At 34.2% G+C, this 22719-nt stretch overlaps 2 protein-coding genes across 2 annotated transcripts; one reads left to right on the forward strand and one right to left on the reverse strand.

Annotated features, from left to right (window-relative positions):
- Positions 1-225: 225 nt before the first annotated feature.
- LOC131941037 (WD repeat and HMG-box DNA-binding protein 1-like) lies at positions 226-15328 on the forward strand. Its single transcript, XM_059300019.1, has 26 exons — positions 226-395; positions 4048-4159; positions 5242-5393; positions 5738-5849; positions 6011-6108; positions 6454-6499; positions 6678-6770; positions 7024-7130; positions 7770-7854; positions 8182-8223; positions 8423-8603; positions 9068-9219; positions 9514-9698; positions 10120-10201; positions 10589-10872; positions 11016-11124; positions 11282-11343; positions 11504-11618; positions 11961-12068; positions 12241-12470; positions 12828-12922; positions 13133-13209; positions 13386-13514; positions 13610-13713; positions 13906-14041; positions 15013-15328. Exons 1-26 carry the CDS (start codon positions 331-333, stop codon positions 15190-15192), a joined length of 3141 nt encoding a protein of 1046 aa, XP_059156002.1. The 5' UTR covers positions 226-330; the 3' UTR covers positions 15193-15328.
- Positions 15329-15886: 558 nt separating this feature from the next.
- LOC131941038 (NPC intracellular cholesterol transporter 2) lies at positions 15887-20503 on the reverse strand. The gene is made up of 4 exons (XM_059300020.1): positions 20217-20503; positions 17635-17742; positions 16770-16939; positions 15887-16016 (listed from the first exon to the last, which is right to left on the reverse strand). The coding sequence occupies exons 1-4, from the start codon at positions 20302-20304 to the stop codon at positions 15930-15932; spliced, it is 453 nt and encodes a 150-aa protein (XP_059156003.1). The 5' UTR covers positions 20305-20503; the 3' UTR covers positions 15887-15929.
- Between the last annotated feature and the right edge of the window lie 2216 nt (positions 20504-22719).

Below are 22719 nucleotides of genomic sequence, written 5' to 3' on the forward strand. Positions count from 1 at the left end.
TGTCATTGGCCTTGCGTTTAGGCTATAATTTAATTTTAGTGTAACTACTAAAGGAACTTATTCTTTGACCAAAATTAATTAAAAACAATATTTTACCTAGAATCTACGTTTAAACTATTTGATAAGCCATTAACATGGTAAATAATACATATATTATTATTTCTTGTTGTTGCTGCATACCAGGCAAACTTAATATATCTTTGTTTTTAGTCGAATGTCAATTTCGAAACCGGAAGTTTACTATAAAGTCGCGCCAACACTGAATAGATCCAGGTCTACTGCTAAACATTTTAGAATAATTTTAGATTCAATAACATCTATTCTTGAGAAATGAAACCCCTAAAAATTGCCCACACTGATGGACATACTGATGTGTGTTATGATTCTTCCGGAAAGTATGTAGATCTAGAAATTGGGTGGATTTTTAATATTTTATTGACTGAGTCAACTGAGTGGTTGGTGTTCAATCATTGTTCAATGATAATCGGATGATTTTAATAAATAAATACTAAATAATACAGATGTCCGATAATAGACCCTTCCATAAATAATAAATATGTGTGTTGGCTTAGTAGTATAGTCCTATCCTATTGTAATCTCGACTAATTTTATTGTAAGAAATTAGCCAAGAATTAGGGTGCGGGTTAGGCGATTGGTTGGGTAAAACTCCATTTCAGCGTTATTCTCTGTTGCTTGTTTACCTCCAGTTGAGCGTATTTTATTATAACAACAGAAACATACCAAAACATTAGGAAAACACGATTTATTTTTTGTATTGTATTTTTGTTTTAGCAAATGAATAAAAATGAATATTTAAAAAAACACGACTTGTTTATTTGTATTGTATTTTTTTAAAAAAAAGCATTTGTCTCATGGTGAAACTGATACACTGTTAATCATTCTGTTTTATATTTTTGTATTTATGCAATAAATGTACAAACTCAGTGTTTTTTAATTTGACAGTTTTGCTAAAACTGAAAAAAAAAATTTACTATAGAGTTGTATGTTATTTAAATTCATAGTAAATCTACCATCCTTCCCTTTTTTGTATGAGTAAATTTCTGACTTTTAAAAAAAATTGATGTGGGGTCGTCCATAAATGACGTCACACTCGTAAGGGAGAGGGGGGTCAGCAATTTTGTGACGATGTGTGATGAGGGGGAGGGGGTGGGGTTTCAGATGGTGTGACGTCCCTTTTTTGCATTATTAAAAAGCAATGTTAGAAAAACAAGCTTTAGCCGTTATTTCGCGTTTTAGAAAACGGTTTTAATAAATTGTAATATTAATTGATCAAAATACTCTATGTTGACAGAGTTCTGACAAGATTTTGGAAAAATTATCGATGTTTTAAGAAAAATTCAACAGAAATTTTGAGGGGGGGGGGGTTGTAGGCTGAGGTGTGACGTCATTTTAGGGGGGGTCTGACTTTTTGTGACGACGTGTAACGGAGGGGAGGGGGGAGGTAAAAATCGTAAAAAAGCGTGTCGTCACAAAAAGCAAGACCCCCCCCCCCCAAAATGACGTAGCACCATCTGAACCCCCCCCTCATCACACACAGTCACAAAATTACCCCCCCCCCCTCCCCCTACAAGTGTGACGTCATTTATGGACGACCTCTAACATTATTTTTTTAAAATGACAACATGAGTTGTCACACTTTCTCTAACACTCCAAGCCATCCCTCACCAAATTCCACCCCCCCCCCCCTCGGCCCACTTTCGGCAGCATCATTGTGCCTTTTAATACTTTGATTCAGTTTAGTTGAAATTGGAACACTTAATTGTACAAAGTGTGCATCTCTATTTTTGTAACCAACAAACAAAGCACTTCAGTCAGTCTCTTTGTTGTTTTTTAGTCATTTGTTAAAACAAAAATACAATACGAATAAATAAGTCGTGTTTTTTAAACATTCATTTTATTCATTTGTGAAAACAGAAATACAATACAAAAAATAAATCGTGTTTTCCTAATGTTTTGGTGTGTTTCGGTTGTTATAATAAAATACGCTCAACTGGAGGTAAACAAGCAACGGAGAATAAAATACGCTGAAATGGAGTTTTACCGATTGGTTGGACTAGGAGGATTGGGGTTAAGTTAGGGACAGGGTTAGCATTGAATTGACATTCATTATCACGCTATCATAATAATAATGTGTGTTTTTAGTTTTTGCTGTTTACATTTATTAGTTAACTACCAGTAACCTAACACCCCTTTTTTAAAGGATTCTATTATATGGACACTGGTATAAAAGTTCCCCCAAATTGGTAGGCCTATTGAAAATTAGCCTATAGGCCTAAATAAGTAAATAATACTCTAGAATCTAGGCTATAGCCTGGCCAAATAGAATCTTCTTAAAGAAGGGGGGGGTACACTATCATAAAGTAAAAAGTAAAGCTCCCTTTTCAAACCTGACCGTCTCTAGGGCACGTGAAGTAGAGTTCACTTGTTTCTGTGACCTAGGCATATGAAGAGATACTGTGGTCAGCACTATGCCAAACAACCTTTACTTTCCCTAACGTGAGTTAGGTACCCATCAGTGTTGGGTGGACTCAGGGACGGTCTACTGACTAAACTGACTTGAACCTGGATTCAAACTCGAGACTTACGAGTTAGCTGTCCAACTCTCTACCCCTAGACCACTCCGTCCCCTACCTTATCCTGTAATGTACGTAAAATCGGCGGAGGCTAGTAATGTGAAAAAGGGGGACTTTTTATGTTTAAAACTTACAAAAATGTTTAAAACTTTCATTCATTATGATTCATATACCTGTTTTTAAACAATTGTATTAAAACTTTTTAGTAATAAATAAAGATTAGCAATGTTTTCATAAGATACAACTAAGCTCATTTACTTTAGCAGCCATCTTGTTTAATTAAGTTTTTTGGTAACATTTTAGGCTAGAGATTCAGGGGAAACCACTCTAATTTACGGATGGCCGCTAGTGTTTACATAGCAAATCTGTTCAACGTTAGTTTCTGGCCTTTATTGATATATGTAGACATTGCTTTTGGTTTATTATTCAATTATCTATTATATTTGACACAACAATATAATAATATATTTGTATTAAAGCCATATTAATGGGCTACCTTTCTTGCACATTACTAGCCTCGGACGATTTTACATATCTAAAATGATAAATTACCGAAAGGCGTGTGAGGTTGATGGTAGTTAACTAAAAAATGGGCACACACGTGTGACTTGGTAATGTCAATGGTAACCTCCTAACTGTAATCTCTTCTGGTCCTAGCCTACGATCCATACCTTTGATGATACACAGATAAATGATTAATTACTATTATATTTTAATTACTAGATCTAGTACATTCACACTACTATACTGTAACTATTATTAACTATACACTCATACTATAGCCTACACCTTGGCCTAACACTTGTGACTTTATTAAGTGGCTCAAGGCCTACTAATAGAATCTAGTTCTAGTACAAGTAGTTATATTCTATTACTAACTCTATACTATAATAATATAATGCTAGATGAAAATCAAGATCACATTGTACTTGAAATTTTTTTTATTAGCCTTATTTGTTAAAAGAGGGCCAACAACCATATTGCACAACTATTAAAACAAAAGAAACCAATCTACTTTACTAGATTAATTAATAATTAGGCCTAGCCTACCACAAATTAAAAAGTTATTAATTTTAATATGCAAAATTAAACCTTATGATAATGTCACCAGTCCCCAGTGTCATAAAGTAATGGGAGTTTTTAGGTAAAAATTTTACCACACACTCGGTTTATACTACTGATACCTCTACTACTAACACATCTATTTTTGGAAGAGTTTAAGTATTATTGGACATCAATGACCTTATGGTGCCAACACAGGCTTAAGCCTGTGTTTGTGTTGGCACCATAAGGTCTACTGTCTACCTTAAAAAGTATAACGAATCAGTGATTCTTCTTTTTCTTAAGCATATCATTTTCATGTATTATTTGATAATGATATTATGATGTAGTTATTTAATATGTATATCAAACTGAAGAAAATAGAATTAATTCATAACATATTTTTTTTCAGTTTTATACTTACCAGTGGGGCTGATGGGAAAATTTGTATTTGGGAAGGAAGAGATGACACAGATACAACTACAGTGAACATAGGCAACAGCATTTTTGCCATAGCTTTTCAGGTATGGATATAGATCTAGTCATTCTTGTAAACAACAAACTTTTATCACTAGCCCATCAGTTATGCCCCATAATGTACTATAAATAAATATATGACTAATTCACCCAACTTCAGATTGAACTAGAATTCAACAATGATTCGACCTTCAATTTCTTAAGAGCACTTAGATACTAAGTCCATAGAACATCCCTGAATCAGCACCTACTAGTCAATTTGAAACACAACTACAGCAGTGTCAAACCAAGCTATAAACCTTTTTTAAATACTGATGCTTTTATTGCCAGTGTCTCCATTGTTGCCTCAAAAGCAAAAGCCTATAAGACACTTGTGAAAAATAAATAAAAATTAATGCCTGTTTCTTGGTCATGGGATGTCAATCATAGAAAATAAATTCCAAGCCAAAGAAATGTGAAGCTACTGGAAGTTAATATAAATATCATGTAAAAATGACATTGTGTGTTGTGATACTGCTACACATGTGGAGAATGACAAGGCAGGAGCCTAGGTCAGTGCAGATGAGAATTAGGAAGTGGTGCTGGGTTGGGCACACTGTGAAAGACACATACAGTTAAGAAATATGCTGGAGTGAATCTTGCAGGGGAGGCAAAAAAAAGTGGGCACCTGAGACAAACTTGGAAGTGCAGTCTTCTTGAAGAACCAAAGACTACATAGTCTGGAAAAAAGAGTAAGAAAATTGTTGAGACCCTATGCTGCTCAAGGAATAAATTGTAAACAAGACCTAAGTCAAGTGACCTAATACAATGATGGCTCAGTCATCATGATGACCTGTTTAATGACCTGTCAATCTTTAAAAATTTGATAGCTGAAATTCAGTTGAGGAGGTTTAACAAAAGAGCATCTAACATATTTTATGTTAATTCTCTTTTTCAATGCCAGAGATTTATTATATAATTATTATGTCATACAAATGCTATTTACGATGACTATATAACTAGCTTTCCCCAGTTGTAAATTTATGTCAACTGCTCCTATACAAATTCTATGTAATATAGTAACTAAAGATGTAGCATATTGATGTTCTTCTTAATAATTATTTTTGCTTTTGTTCTATTTTATCTGCAGGGTGGACGATTTTTCGCTGCCACCAATGAAAACACCATTCAGATTCACACCTTTCCAGATGGTGTTGGGGATGGCATGGTTACAAGGTTTACTGCACCCTGTCGTCATTTCTGTATTTGTGAAGATGGGTCTATACTGGTGGCGGGCGCTGAGTAGGTTTCGTCATACTTTAATAAATAAAGAATTGACGTTATTTAAAAATAATGAAATAGTTAACTCATATTTTTTTTTAAGAATTACGAAAAACATTATTTTTCCATATTATCTTGTACTTTAATGAAATAAACTGATAATAAACTTTGCTCTGTTACATATTTTTCATAGATTTAAAAAGTGAAATCTTTAAAACAGGTTTTTAAAAACTAGCCTACATGAAAAAAAACTACTAATTAACATATTGCTAAATATGTTAACTAATATCCTTTTTTATATCTTTTCCTTTTTTTTTCATTTAATGAACTTTGTAATATCTTTCCCTATTTTTTTAATCCTACAGTGATTTTAAAATCAAAGTCATCTCAATGGAAGAGAATGAATGCACTGTGTTATACTCAGGTCACCAGGCCCCCGTGTTGAGTGTTTGTCTGGATCCCACCAGAGAATTTGTTGTATGTTTATACCTAGTGTACACAGATTATTGTAATTTAAAAACAACATTGAAAGTGAAACAAATACTTAGGCATCCCCCATTTGAAAGTTCAATTTTCATTTTTCTGTCTAAATCTTTTAAAAACTTTTTGAAAACTGCTATTTTATTTATGAATTTCAGGCCTCATCAAGTTGTGATGGTACTGTGAAAATTTGGAGCATAGTTGATGGAGCTACAGAGAAAACTTTGAATTTGTTGACCAAATGTAATGAAGTTTGGTATGTGATCATGTTTAAAAATATAGTTTTCTTTCTTAAAACCTAGAAACACTTATTCTTTTATTTATTAAAAAAATTATAGTTACTTTATTTTAATCAATTTATTAGTTTGTGGGTTTGTGAATCAAAGCTTAAGGGCAAGAGTGGGTGATGGCGTTAAAATTGTAAAAATAAAAGCAAAAATGGCCACCATCAACATGGCAGCGGCAGGAAAATTTCCGCCATTTTTTAATTTTTAGACTTAACTCTTTCAGTTATAACTATATGTTAGATGTGAATTGTAGCTTTGTTCTTTACAATTTTTTGTCATAAATATTTAAACAATTATTTTCTTTTTTTTTACAGTCAAGCCAAAACACTTTGCAGGATGTGTTGGTCACATGATGGAGAGGTTAGTTAACTTGGATTGGATTGGCTGTTAATCTGATTATCTGATTATTTAAGAAGAGGCATCAATGCATTAACAATAAAATGAATTTTTTTTAAAAATTTTACTGGCTTGCACAGAGTGCGACTGGTATAATTTGCTAATGATATGTTTATTTAATATCCCTTTTTTGTCTTTATAGTTCTTGTTGGTCCCAGTAGAGAGTGAAATCCATATTTACCTTCGTTCATCATGGGAAGTTGTAAGGAAAGTGAGCAGTTCAGACATTAAAGAGGTAAATCTATTAGTTAAAAATAGTTGGCCTGTCATACCACTTCATCCATTTTTTTTATTAATACATTGTCTAACTTTCAGATTGCTTTTGTCACAAAATATTTTAAAAATGAGTAAATCTGTGTTTAGCCTGAAGGTTTATTCTTCTAGTACCAAATTTGTTGGATGAGACTTTAAAGGATACTCCCACAAACTAATGCTTTGTTTTATTTATTTAAATATATATTAATTTTATTTTTCCCCCACCCACCCAGGTTATAAATGTGATGAGCATGTGCCCAGATGGAAAGCATGTTGCTGTTGGCTGCAGCAATGGAGGGATTGCAGTTTTTGACTGGCAGAACAACAGACTTGTAGACAAGTAAGTTTATCTACCACAATGTTTTTTTATCTACCACAATGGTTTTTTTTATCTACCACAATGTTTTGTTTATCTAGCACAATGTTTTGAACAGCTGTAAAAAAAAAATTAAGTAAATTTATTTACACCTGGCAAACAATGCAATGGGGCAAGTGAAAATGCCCACCTGTTTTTGTGACCACTGCTTTATGAAACTGGTTAGTTCAATACCCAGTGACATTTACTTACCCTAATTTAGTTAGGCATCCTTCAGTGTGGACTTAGGGATGTCCTGAGGATTTGAGTCAATGATTTGAATGAGAGATGTTTGGGTAAGCAGTCATATTCACTACCACCTGACCACATTGTACCATTCTGAGCAGTTGAGGAACCCCTTGCATATTCTTTCATCATGTGGAACTTTTATTAGGCTTATTCCCAATTCAATGTGTTTTTTTTAATTTTTAATATCCTTTTGATCCTGTACTTTGTCCTCTGTTTTTTCTATACATTTTTTTGCAACATTATGAGTTTAAATATTTGATAATGCCTGCTGTTACTAAGTTTAATTGAATTTTTTTTCATCCAGTTCATTTCAGAGTTTCAGTTCCATGAACGAAATATAAAATATTGATTTTACTATTAATTTTTTACTCTCAGACATTCTCACCCTAAGCACTTAGCTATAACTTCAGTGGCATGGAATCCACTTCAATGGAGTGAGCTTGCATTCTGCGACAATGTTGTAAGCATGTTGTTTGTTTTTACATTTTATTAAAAAATGTCCCTGTTGCGTGTATTGATTCTGCAACTAAAAATTTTTTTAAAAGCAATGGTGCACTTATATAAAAAATTTATATTTAATTTATATTTACATTATATCCTTGAAAAAAAATACTGAAAAAGTCTTTGCCAGATATAGAGCTATATCTGTTCCCAACATTAAAACTACTTCCAAATTGTAAGTGGTTAATTAGCCTACATCCCTGTAATTATTTATAACTGTCATTTAATTAATCAAGTTAGTAATTTTTACAATTTAACTGAACCTTCTCTTGCCAATACTCATCAGGGACAACTGGGTTTTCTGGACATAGCAGCTGTTGAAAATAAGGTATTTAGAAAAAAAATCTTTTTAAACGTACTTTACATTTTATAACCATATTTTTATTACATTTTTATCTAGCTATTCGGTAAGCAACAGTTTTTTTCTAAAACTTTATACTTTTGGAGTCAGTAATCCATATTTTAGGGAAGAATGAACTGACTTTAAAAGAGTTATTATAAACTTAATACACAGAAATATTTTTCAGACTGAAGTTACTGGCAATGGTTCTAGAGCATTTGATGATGTGGATGATGATATGCTCATCTCAGCTAGTGGGCATCCAAGTAAAGACATGGATGATGTTAATAAGTTTCTTGAAGATGATGACAACAGCATAGACATCGGCAGTATCAAAAGAAGCTTGAACCTAGACAATGAAGATACCAGTGAGTTCTTGAAATTTGTGCCTTAACACTGTCAGGATATGGAACGGAATGTTCAGGTGGTAGAGCTCTCAACTGCTAGCAAAAAGTCACATTTTGGATTTCAGTCCAGACCTGAGTCTGTATGAGTCCACCTAGCTCTGACACATTAGGGAAACTAAAGTCAGCTGGGCATAGTGATGACCACATCATCCTTTCATATTTTGAGATCAAGAAACATGAACTCTACTTCATCTGCCTTATGGATTGTTAGAAAAATTTAACTTTAATCTCATAATCTCAGAATATTTTTATTGAATTAATTAAGCAGTCATTTATGTTCAAAGAATTATGTCTCTTTGTTTAAATTATTCAATCACATTAAATTAGATAATAAGTTATATTATAAATATAAATTATATATTAAATAAGTAATTTTGGCATAGATAACATTTTAAATAATTTTTCTTCCCATGTGTTTAAAACAGATTCCATGGCAGCAAGCAAAGATGGTGACTCTAAAGCTGCACCACCTTCAGTCCCCATGATGTCACTTCCTGCAGACATTTTTAAACCTACACCTCCACAAGCTCCATTTCAGCCTGGCTCAACACCAGAACATCTCTCAAGTAGATTTATGGTAATGATAAAAATAAAACAATGGTCTTTTTTTTTTCACAATTTATTTTAGTTCTAGGTTCTGCTTTGGCATTTGGCACGTTTCTTTACCATATGTTTCATTTTACAAAATCTTTTCTTTTATTCTACCTGTTCCTGAAAAATCTGCTAGCTTACTATTAGAGAGAAATATTTTATTTACTTTACAAATATTTTCAAAACAATTAAATTTTGTATTTAAAAATTCAGTAATTGTTACTTTGTTAACCCTAATGATGTAAATTAATCAGCGCGATTTGTTTTTTGAAATCTCTAGATGTGGAACTCTGTTGGTATTGTGAGACAGTATGTTTCTGATGATGAGAACTCTATTGATGTTGAGTTCCATGACACAACAACCCACCATGCATTGCACATAGACAATAAATCAGATTATGTGATGGCAGCTTTATCTAAGCAGGCTGTGCTGTTTGCTTCAAGGGAAGAAGATGACAATCCAAGGTTTGTTTTTAAAACTATTTTCAATCTGGGGTTGTTTTTTTTTTTTCAAATTTAAAAAAAATTATTTGTATTAAAGGTAAAAAGATAATTTTATCAAGGCTGTAAATAAAAAGTGTAGTTTCATATTTTTTTTTTTATAAAGGTCACTTTCTTCAAGGATTTGGTATTCATAATAAAAAAATTTTTAAAGTGTTTTGTTTAATAAGCTTATTTTCCACAAGTGTTTACACTTATTAAGATTTTACCAAGGGTTTTTATTTTTAGAAGATGACTTACAACAAGCATGTTTATGTGACAGTTTTTCAAGACTTAACATCTTATTTGAAACAGTCATGTGTTTAATTTAGTAAAGGTTGGATTATTGCAGTATATAAGTTTAGGTCCAAAGTGTCATTGTTTACATGTAAATTGCCTGTTGCAGCAAACTCTTCTGTATGCACTTTGGCTCATGGGATAGCCACAAAGAATGGTCGTACTCCATGCCCCTTGGCGAGGATATAAGGGTATGTTAAATAAATATTTTCCTGTTGCGGAAATGTTTTCAATCTTTATACACTTTCTTCTATATTGGTTTTAATTTTATTATTTACATAGCATTTTTTCGTAACAGTACCATAAGAGCTAATTAACTGATTTACCTAGATCCATATGCTACTAGGTTTTATCGGTTATTAGGTCTTTGAGGCTAAAAGGTCTTTATGGGGTATTAGGTCTTATTAATAGTCTTAGCATTTTTAGTTACAAAAATGTCTTTGTCAATAGTGTGCCTGTGAAGCAATAACAGGTGCTAAATTAATTAAATTTGTCTTTCAGGCAATTACTGTTACCAATTTAATTTATTTTATGTTTCAGGCAATTACTGTTACCAATTAATTAATGTTGTGTTTCAGGCTATTACTGTGACCAATGGCTGGGTTGCCGTGGCAACAGAGAGCCGCATGCTGAGGATGTTTACACTAGGAGGCCTGCAGCGCCAGATTTTCTCCCTCCCCGGAAATGTTGTGGCCCTGGCGTCACATGAGAACACTCTACTGGTTGTGTACCACAAAGGGATGGGGTTGCCGGGAGACCAGTTTATGGGTGTTATGGTCCTAAAAGTTCAGGGAAACACTAGAAGAATGATAATTAACGACACGCTGCCTTTATCACCAGCATCTAAACTTTCATGGATAGGGTAGGAGTTCTTTTTTTTTACACATTTAAAAAATTTTCTAACATTTATTTCAGCAAAAAAAATGTTTTTAAATTTAGTTTTGCACTATTAGCTAGCCATTTCTTAAACTAATTTAAGTTTTGTGTATACTTCCCTCCTTACAGTTTCTCAGAGGAAGGGAATGTTTTTTATATGGATGTGGCAGGTGTTGTCAGAATGTTAAATCGTAACTTTAGCTCCACCTGGTGTCCAGTTGCTAATACTAAGCAGCATGTAAGTATTTTATAAACATCCATTATTATGATAAAATCGCCCTTATATTAGGATACCTACTATTCTTTTTGTATTTTGTAATGAACTACATTTACACCAATATATTTAAAGCTAATGGCGATGTGTAAAAATACAAAAAAAATTTTAACTACTGTAGGTGAAGGGGAAATCTGACCATTATTGGCTTGTGAGTGTTTGTGAAAAGTTTCAACAATTAAGGTATGTTGTCATAGATCTAGATCAGGTAACTAGGAACAAAGTTAAAGGTTTAGATAAGTTACTAGTAACATATTTTTAAAAAAAATGCAATGCTTCTATCCTACTTGAGTCGAGTGTAGTCATAAAATAAAATTTTGAAATTTCATTTTTTTTCAATTAGGTGTGTTCCTTGCAAAGGTTCACGGTTCCCTGCAACGTTGCCTAGACCAGCTCTGGCTGTTTTGTCGTTCCAACTACCAATGTGTGATCCAGAATCTGAGAAAACTCAATACGAAGTTAGTTGACGACCCCTGCCAATTTTATTTCACTTTTATTTCAAAGTACATTGTTTCAAAATTACATCTTTCTTAATTTGACAGCATAGTATTTACTTTTTTCTCATATAGTATATTTAAGTGGTCAGTCTAGGAGCAGTTGCTATATTTACAACATTTACAGCCTTTTTTTTTAAAGTAGCCAGTGAATATATTGAGAATATTAAGTTCAAGATTTAATATTTTCTAGTTTTTATTTTTTAAAGAATTGTTTGTTGTTTTTTTTTTAATTTTTTAGTATTTTCTAATTTTTAATCCTTTTAAACTTGACTTTTATAAACCACTGCTATCGTAATATTTTAGGAAACTTATCAGCGCAGCTACATGTTTGCAAAAAATCTGACGGGCCCAGATATTGATGAGGAGGAATTAAATAAACCAGTTCGGGAAGCGCTCATACGTTTATTTGCCGTAAGTGAATACCCTACATTTTCTGTAGTTTCTGAAAATCTAAATTATATTTAAACTAATACTTATTTCTCACAATTTTTTTACTGTCCAGGACAGGCAGGAAAAAAATGTTTCTTTTTTTTTTTTAAAAAAAAAAAAGCTCTCAGCTACAAAAGGAATATTTATATTTCAGTTTGCGGCTAAATCTGAAAGAGATTTTAGAGCTCTGGAAGTTTGTGGCATGATGGAGGATCACAACTTACTTCATCTGGCAGCTACGTATGCAACACGACTCAGGCGCATACAGTTAGCAGAGCGTGTCAGTGAGTTCATGCAGGAACGTCAGGAGGCCCTGGAACAGAAGCAGGATGATGAGCAGGAGAGCGAAGAGGAAGACCAAACAGAATCTGCATCAAATACATTGTAAGTTATGCATTTTCTTGGGCTAATAGTTAGAAATTTACTTTTTCCTTATAATTAGTTATGAATATTTCAAGAATAATAATGATTTGCCTACAAATTAGATTTCTCTTTATTTTTGATTTCACCAAAACAAAAATGACTTGTTTTAAATCTAAAAATATTACAAACCTAAAATACACATTTTTAGTTTCATGTTAATCTCTATGACAAATGAAATACAGTTCTGCTTTTTCTTTGACCTAAGTGAATGGACTGTATGGTCAGAACAATTCCTAGTTGTTTTTACTCTACCCAACAGTCAACTCCAGCCGGGTACCTGTCTATGATCTCACATGTGCTCATTTATTTTCTCCCCAGTTCACAATCTAATGCAGTAGACAATGATGATGACACAGAAATGGGAACAGAGAATGAAGAAACAGTTGACAGTGATAATAAAAACTTTAGTTCAGGTTAGTGGTTTTTTTTAGCTTTGTTATTGAAAGTATGCTAGAAACAGTGTTAAATGTTATATTACAAATACCTCAGTTAAATAGCACCAAAATTTAATAACAAAATAGTAAATTAGTACTGTTTCTTATACATACAATTTTTTTAAAAACCAATCAGCAGTTCAGTCAAGATTTTATGTAATGATAATTGATTTAATATTGTCCATACAGGCCCAATTTTGAAAACATCAGTAGAAAAAGAGTCAAAATTTAAAATAAAATCATCGGGGAGACCCAATCCTTTCAAGGTAATAAACTGATTTCCTAAGTTAAAAATTATTTTATAATTCTCCATTTTTACCATTGATAAACCTAGCAAAATCACAATATTCACTAAGCATGCAGCTCCATATACCAAATTATAATTTTTTAAATCAAAGTCAATTTATGTTGTTAAAACTAATTAGCTTTTTCCTTTCCCCAGATGTTGACTGTAGCTGATAAAAAGCCAACCAAGGGTACCCAGATTTTTGACAAGATGGAAAAGACAACACCCAAAGCCTCCCCAATATTTGCCCCCTTGCCAGTTAACATAAAGAAATCAACTAAAAAGGTTAGCTCCATAGTTTGTGTGAAATCTTTTTAAATTTTAACTTTTTTTATAGTATAATCTTTTTTAACTCGCCTTTTTATTTTATTTATTTTTAGCAAACTGTTAATCAGCCCAAATTAACAAGTTTTAAGAAAGAAGACAAAAAAGAAACCAAATCTAGCTTGAACCAAGAAGTTTCTGAAAATGTGGTTGTCAAAAAGTATGCTTTTCTCTTGTTATAAAGAGTAAATCAATATTGTAATTATATAATTGGTTTAACTATGCATTTTTGGCTACAAGCATCTATTTGCTCTCACCACTTTTCCTTAAAAAATTCGTTTTTTTTTTTTTTTTTTAAATCTTTTTTTTTTTTTCATTTTAAAAAAAAATGTAAAATGATTGTTTCTACTAGGAAAGTCAGTGCCTTTAGTCTATGGTACGAAGAGTCTAAAGCTGATCTAATGGAGGAACACCCAGAACTCTCAGAGGAAGATTTAGGTCAAGCTGGTGCAGAAAAATTTAGAGCTTTATCTAAAGAAGAAAGGGAGGTAAGAATCAGATTATCTCCCTTCTATTAATTGCAAAATAATATGCTGAGATTAAAAAAAATTACAATAGTATTCTGTGCTCTACAGTCAGTTATATTAAAGAATGGCAAATATTAGATTTTTATACTCCAGGAAATACATAATCTTGTTGTTGGTGATAACTATTAAAGCTTAAGCCTAATTAAGTGGTATAAATAAAAGGCTGGTGGGTATTTTGCAATGCCTGAATACCTAAATAAATAGTGACAAGTGAAATCTACTCCAGAAAATGAGGTTTAGAATAGACGAGCCGACCCGCTGCGTATCATACGCCGCTATTTAGTTGTTTTTTTTTCTACTTTTCAGTAATTTATAATTTGTGAATTCGACAGTACCAATGCTGCCACTGAAAATATTTGCTTAAAAACACTAAACCCCCCCTTCCCCCCCCCCCCCCCCGCCCCCCTCGTGAAAGCAGCCTCCTCTTAGTTACCTCCTCTAAGTTTAAAATCGTTTCAAACTAAATTATCTGCCCCTAATAGCCGTCACCAAACCCGTCTCTGTGATTGTAAAATGTAAACAGAGTGAACACCGCTCACCAGATCATGTGGGGGTGGGGTGGGGGTGGTAGTGATAGTGATAGAGAGGAAGAGAGGGGACTGCAAAGGCGCGCTTGCAGCTTGTTTTCTAACTGATCCCAGAAGAGAATTATATATATAGATTTTTATTTATAAAAAAAAAAACATTTTTTTTTTACTTTATAAATATGTCAAATGTTATGCTAGATCATTTGATTTTAAAAAATCAAATGGCGGATGAGGCAGAATTCACCATACTGTTTAGCATCTGCATATTAAGTGTTTGTGTAGCTTGTTACTTTTAAATGTAGCATTAATATACATCAAGATATTTCTGCACTTAGAAACTTAACATTTTCTTTTAATAGTAACTGATTTTTAAAAGTAACTGATTTTTTAAACATTTTTTTCTAGTTGTGGGTGATGAAGGCAAAAGAAGCATCGAATGAAGTTGAACCATCAAAGAAAAGAAAACTGTCAGGGGACTCAGATGGTAAGGGAACACAAGAAGAGCAGAAAAGGATCAAGACAGAAAGCAAGCCTCTTTCTCAAACAACCAATGCCAAGTTAGCAAAGTTTGCTAAACAAGAGTAGACCACTCACCTTCGCTGTGTTAACTTTATGTGAAATGTGTTGCCATGAAATATTTATTGTACAGTGTGTATAGCTTTCTTAATGTATACTTTTTTTTTTTTTGAGGAGACAGTAAAATAATTTGCAAATAAAAAACATTAAAGAGTTTGTGTGTTATAGATAGCTTTTATTTCACTGTACACAACTCTTCATGATCAAAATACTAGGTCATGATATCGGTCTACGACAAATTCCCTAATACTATTTGCCCAAAGGACATGCTTGAATGTACACAAATTGTATAGCAATTTATAAATAAATAAATATAGAATCTAGGGTTCCTTTGTAATTCCAGGTTTAGTGACAATGAACTATGTAGAGAATTAGTATCAGCATTTATCCTACATTTGTATTAAAATCAGTGCATAGTTTTGCTAGAAATTATGGCTGTTATAAAAATTGGGGGTGGAAGGAGCTTAAAGCATACACAAACAGCTTTTCTTTGTAAACAAAAATGATGTATAGCGTGGATCAATGTCACATGGTCGGAATGTGATCGGCACATGATAAATACAAATGTGTAAAATTTATTGACAACATTCAAATGTTCTGAAACAAATCTATTTCCCATAACTAACAATAATTAAAAGTAAGCTGTACTATTTTTTTAAGCATTCTGCAAAGGCATTAAAAATTACAATGCAAAATATATTCTGATCAACCACACAGTTTATTTTATTGGAATGGTTATAAGTGTTTTAATCTACAATTGTGGCAGGCACTGTGAAACAGACTGCATCAGTTGAGTCAGAGGCAACTAGTTCATACTTCACAAGTAGTGTGATCTGGAGACAAAATTTAAAAAAAGACCAGTAGTTTATACACTATATTACCAAGATTTTGTCAATTAGCATTGATAATGGAAATTTAAAAAATTGGAATGCAAAACTAATACTGATAGCCTATTTGGAGTCATTTAAAAACAATTCATGTTGACCCTAAGAACTCTAAATGAATAGGGCAGAGATCATCTTTTTATACATAAAGGGATAGTATGGTTGTTTCTCTCTGCCATGAGTTACTTGTAGGATCTAGATGGTCTCATGGGACTGGGAACCAAACTCAACATATTCAGGATAGATATATTAGACATCCTATGCCTGATCAAACTACCATGCCAAGTAACATAAACTAATATCAGTCACATTGCATTTTTTTTACTCAAAAGGTATAGTGTACAAAATTAAATAAAGGTTTTTAATTTCTGATGCAATAATTGTGTATAGTGGGCATTCATATTGAAGGAAATTAACATTGTTATTTAGTAACTTTCAACTCTTTCTACTGTGGTCTATCTACCATCCCACAGGCCAAACAAACAAAATGTCAGCATTGACATAAATGGCATGGATATTAACATTTCTGTGCCTGTAGTTCCATAAGGCATACTTCTTAGGAATATTATCTTATTACCTCCAATATGTTAATGAGTCTTTAATGAATAAAACTGTTGCATTAAAATTAAATAAAACTAAAATAAAATGGAAACAGAAAAAGTTAGCATTGTACTTTTGAGTTTTTGTTTTTTGAGGATATACCTTGGGATAAACCTGCTGCACAAAAATGGCATTCTTGTAGAGACCAGTAGCCCCAGAGGCAATAGGGCAGGTCATGAAGTGACAAGCATTAGGGTCAGGCAATGGGAATGGAACGGGCACTCCAGCGATTATGCCATGGACAGAAGTCACTGCCTCAGTTATTTCCTGGTCTGTGAACAAAGAAATGATGTGCTGAGATAAAAAAGAAGTTTCCTTTAATGTAACTTGATCTCATTTACAGAGCTCTTTATTTTATTGTTAGGATGTACATCAATATAAAATGGATGTCTTCACTATATTTTAATTTCATACTAGACTAAATTTCTCACTTTTAAAAGGTGGGGCACTAATGCAAACAGCAAGTTGTAAAAGCAAAAAGTTAAGTTCCCTTTTCAAACCTGGGTCTATGGGGCAAGTGAAGTAGATTTCATATGTTTCTGTGACGAGATATATAAAAAGATAGCGAGGTCAGCACTACGCCCAGCCGCCTTTACTTTCCCTAACGTGAGTTAGGTACCCATCAGAGTTGGGTGGACTCAGGAACATTCTACTGACTTCAACCGGGATTTGAACTCTAGTCTTACAGGTTAGCAGTCCAGCTCTCTACCGCTAGACCACTCCGTCCTCAAACAGCAAATTGTGGTAGTTTTTAAGTTAACTATCCAGCCACGTTGTAGCTATATAAAGACTGCAATTTTCAGCAAGTTTTAATGTATCTCTCCAGTACTTACTAAATTTTGATAACTCCTTTGGTCTTAAATAGAATAAATAGCATTTAAAACTTTTAAAAAAATATTTATTAAAAGGCTTTTATCAGAGTAAAGCCTTGAATAACCTAACACTGTCTAGTATTTGACAAACTTACTGGCAGTAAAAGTGATGGTCACACTGACATTGGTGTTTCTCTTGAAGGGGCAAGGAATTGTTGAGCAGGGTGTTACATCAATTTGAGTTATTGTACCTGCTTTGGATCCTGTATGAAAAGTAGTGGAAATGACAGTAAATAGAAAACCACTAATCATGTATATAATACATCCCAATTCAGAGAATTGAAATAGGGCACAGGAATGTAAAAAGTTACAGTGAAATTGTAGGCTTTGTTAAGCAGTCAAAAAGTTATTCTTTCTTGTTTCTGGTTCAAAAGTCTAAGTCAGTGATGAGAACTAACAATCCCTTAAAATACTTTATATATCCTTAGGAGTTTATTAATCCAATATTAGCTATATAATTGTTAAATAAAAAATAATGAGCGTAGGCCAATATGATACAAATTCAAAAAAATATAAACTAATTTTTCTAATATAAGTAAAGAATCCTCTTTAGACCTAGTGATCCATTGGAAGATGAAGTAGAGTTTGTATGTTTCTTGACCTCGGCATATGAAGGCAAGGTGTGGTCAGCACTTTTGTCCAGCCACATTTACTTTCCTTAACATGAGTTCAGTACCCATCAGAGCTGGGTGGACTCAGGGACATTCTTTTGACTTGGACCTGGATTTGAACTCGAGTCTTTCGGGTTGCCAGCCTAGCGCTCTACCATTTAGGCCACGCTGTCCCATGGTTTCTGTTGGTAGTGGTTCTTGTAGGTTAAGTTTTAAGCCAGCTAAGGTTATTTACTGCATTGTTAACCAGTGTGGATAGTGATACTAGCAAAAGATTAGCTATTATGTTGTATTTATATATGTGTGTGTATGTGTTTTTCCTAATATATAAAAGCCCATGTGTATACATCTCTCTCTCTCTCTCTCTCTGCAATATTTTTTGGCAAAATGTTCAGCGATATATGGAGAACTTAAAGATACAGACTTTTGTTGAAAATAATATGGTGGATGGTGTAAATGTATAAACTAAATTTTATTTCAAGGAGGAAAATAAAAATAAAGGCATATTCAAATGTAGAAACAGATTTCCAGCTAAAGCGTTTATGACAATAATGCAATAAACAATGACGTCACATGACACATGTTTAAACTAAGGAAGAACACAAAACTAATGGTGCCATCTTCCAAATTTAAATTTAAATTTTGCAATGATGTAGTGTAGAGAAAGGAATAATTATTTTAGTTAGTAGATCTGAATGAATGGGACGGCGTGGTCTACAGCTAGAAAGCTAAACTGCTAAACAGAGAGTCTCGAGTTCAAATCTGGGGTTCAAATCAGTGGAACGTCCCTGAGTCTACCCAGCTCTGATGGGTACCTAACTTAACTTGCATTTAGGAAACAAAGGCGGCTGGGCATAGTGCTGACCACACTATCCCTTCTTATACTAAGGTCAATGAATCAGATGAACTCTACTTCATCTGTGTCTTGAGCACAAACGGGATTAGGAAGATAGAAGATCTGAATGAAGGCTTTTTTAAATTTTATTTTTAAATTATTACTAGATCTAGAATCTCTCTTCCTCTCTACTAGAGAGTCTCTAGGCATATCTCTACCAACCCCACCCCCACATGGTCTGGTGAGCTGTGGTTCACGATGTTTAGGGTTGCCAGGTGTCCAGTTTTGAACTGGACAGTCCAGTATTTGAGCAGACTGTCCAGGATAAAATAAATATAAATACTGGACAAGTATATGAATAATACTCTGTTACACCCCCCCCCCCCCTTCTTCTGCTTTGCGGCATACCTGAGAAGGGAAGGATGGAAAGATGTCCAGTATTTTCGGAAAAGGTATCTGGTCGATGTTTACAATCATAGAGCCGGGTTTAGTGACGGCTATAAGGGGCAGATAATTTAGTTTGAAACGTTTTTAAACTTAGGGGAGGTAGGCCCCCTAAATACTATTAGTCTAAGACTCTAAGAGGAGGCTGCTTTCACGGGGGGGGGGGTAGGGGGAAAGGAGGATGGGGGTAATATCGTCCTTAACTACCTACTGATAGTGTTTTAAAGCAAATATTTTCAGTGGCAGCACTGGTACTGTCGAATTCACAAATTATGAATTACTGAAAAGTAGAAAATAAACAACTAAATAGTAAATAGCGGCATATGATACGCCGAGGGTCGGCTCGTTCTCTATAATTTTTGTCCGCTGTTTTGTTTCTCGACTGCTAACTCTACTACTTAACTACTGGTGGCTTCTATTTGAATAAAAATAGCCATTTAAAAGAAAACAGAATCTAGCCTAGGCCCTAACCCTAACCTAGTCTAGATCTAGATTTAGATCTAGATCTAGGTTTTGTTAAAAAAAAAAAGCCGGTCGTTATTTGGTCTCGACAAAAGAAATAAAATAATAGATTTTCTAGATCTAGATCTAGATCTAGCTAAAAAAAAAAATTATATTATTATATTTATAATATTATTAATATAGATTTAGAATAGATTCTAGATCTAGATCTAGATCTAGAATCTATGTATTTAGAATAGATCTAGATCGCCTGATCTAGTCTAGAATTAGAATCTAGATCTATTAATAGACCACTTAAGTGAAAAGATTTTTTTTTTCAATTTACCGCAGTCATGGATTGGAATAACTTCTGCACTGACAATCCCGAAAGCAACACCAGCAAATACGAATAATATCGTCGTAGTCCACTTCATTTCGTTTGCTTGTCCAGTCTTTTGCAACTAAAATTATTTCAACGTAATTTAAATCTAGATCTAGATCTGGAATCTAGGTCTAAAAATAATTAAGCTTCCTGGCTTTGAAAGTCTGCGAAACACTGTGAAACCAAGCGATATATAGCTTCCTCAATGAATGAGATCACACTGACTTTATCGGTCTTAAGTAGGGTTTTTATAAGGCCAAGTTTATTTTAGTGCGTGAACAGAACCTAGATCTAGTACTAGGCTAGTTAGTATCGTATGATTCTTGCTGATTAGCCCTATCTTGTTTTTTCCCCCACTTGATTACGTTTTTGTTTTAAAAATAAACTTGAATTATAATTTCTTTCTTATATTATCTTTACTCTTTCTCCCTCTCTGTTAAATTATTTTAAAAATTAATATAGGCCTAAATCCAATATAGCGTCTCGGTATGTTGAGGGAAAGGCTTAGATCCCTCCATCCCCTTCCCCACCAGTGTTTCTTTCAGACTTTTTTATCCGGGTGGGGGGGGGGCACTTAAAATTTTCAGGGGGGCGGACTAAAATTTCCGGGGGGGGGAGGTCAATATTAAAAGTATATATTTTCTGTATAAATCCCATTTCGTTCGGGGGGGGGGGGGGGGGGTGGGGGGTGGTAGACTTTCTTTGGGGAGGGGGGGGGGGGAAGAAAGATGCCTGGATGAAACTCTGTTCCCCACTCAGAGGCGAAGCTAGGGGAGGACGGGTGGGGGAGTCCCCTTAGGCGCCAACTCTAGAGGGCGCCAAACGCATGTGAAGCTCATTTAGTAGATCTACATTATTGAATGATACACCGTCGAAGTAAAGATAATAGGTTGCTACTTGACTGTACAAAATGATTTAGCTGTTCTCTAAACAGTTATTCAGCTACTGTGCGACACTAACATAAAATCGGCAACGGGACATTGACTGATAAGCGCCCCCAACCTTTCTAAACGGGATTATGGGGGGGGGGGGGGGGTCAGCAACATGAATAATTATACAAGGGAGGGGGAAAAATTTAAAAGTTCGCCCTGGGAAGGGTATCTGCTGTCGATCTGAACGCTGATTACTAAAAATCTTGGTTAGGGGCGTCAACTGCGCCCGCACGATTTGTCCCCTTCCTAAACTGTTGAAGCACATTAGCTCAGAGTTTCTTCCAGGCATCTCTTCGGGGGGGCGAAGCCCCCCCGAAAAATTTTTACCGCCCCCCCGAACGAAATGAAATTTATATAATTTATATAGAAAATATATACTTTTAACAGTGTCCGCCCCCCCGAAGAAAGTTTACCGCCCCCCCGAAGATTTCAAGTGCCCCCCCGGAGAAAAAAGTCTGGAAGAAACACTGCATTAGCTCACCCCACCCCCACACACACAACTGCTATTTTTTGTCTACTTTTTGTTAGATCATCAAATAGCCTTACAGAAATCCAGCTGACACATTGTTTTTATTTTTTTTAATTTTTTTTTTTATTCTAAGATCTAAATTCAGTACTGTAAGTGTAAGGAGAAGTGGGTTGTTGTTTTTCCATTTGCGAACACGTTTTTTTTTTTTTTATAAAGGGTAATCACAACTTTGACCTATTGAACTATTTTTAATAGGTAACTAGATAATTAATTTTCCAGGTTGCTAGACTTTGACCTCCTGATTTTAAAATTCTAATTCTCTATTGCAAAACGCGGCAGTGTTTGACCTGACCTTGGACTTAAATAAGACGGTGTTTTTCCCCCACAAAGAATTAAATTAAACCTAAATAACTAAGCTTCGCATGAGCATCGTAGCTTAATCTAGATCACAGTCCACAGTTTTAGACTGCTAAATATCTTGACGTGATGTCCTATTGTTGTTCAGTCAGTACAGCGATGAGTAATACAAGAGAGTGATGCAGGGGCGGATTAAGTTTGAGGGGGGGGGGCACCAGTTGAAATTTTATAGTGCCCCTGCGTATGCATAAAAAGCTTCTGGTTTGGACAGCAAATAAAAAAAGCTTGTCATTTAAACAATAAAAAGGTCATTAAATTTACATTAAGCAGAAGTCTGTCGGAAAATTAAATTTACTATGTAAGAGCAAATTTGAAGACTTCTAAAAATACCTCTCAACACCCCCCCCCCCCCCCACCTCCATAATCCGCCACTATCTGCCCTATGATAACCAGTATCGAAGAGGCAACTAATAAAGACTAATATCTCAAATAATGCCAGTGGCGTAGCGAGGTCGGGTGTCACCCGGTGCGGCACTTAATGGTGTCACCCCCCAGAGGCGTAGTGACCCTTCCCTTTCAAATTTTCGATTTGCACCCCCCCCCCTTCAAACTTTTCGATTTGCACCCCCCCTCATACTTTCGATTTGCACCCCCCTCAAGTTTTTCTATATATATTTTGCTATTTTTTGCCTTGGTGTCACCCCCCCCC

The sequence above is a fragment of the Physella acuta genome, unplaced genomic scaffold (genome assembly GCF_028476545.2).
Source record: "Physella acuta isolate Inbredline_101_S28 unplaced genomic scaffold, ASM2847654v3 ptg000342l, whole genome shotgun sequence".
NCBI classification, from domain to species: Eukaryota; Metazoa; Mollusca; class Gastropoda; family Physidae; genus Physella; species Physella acuta.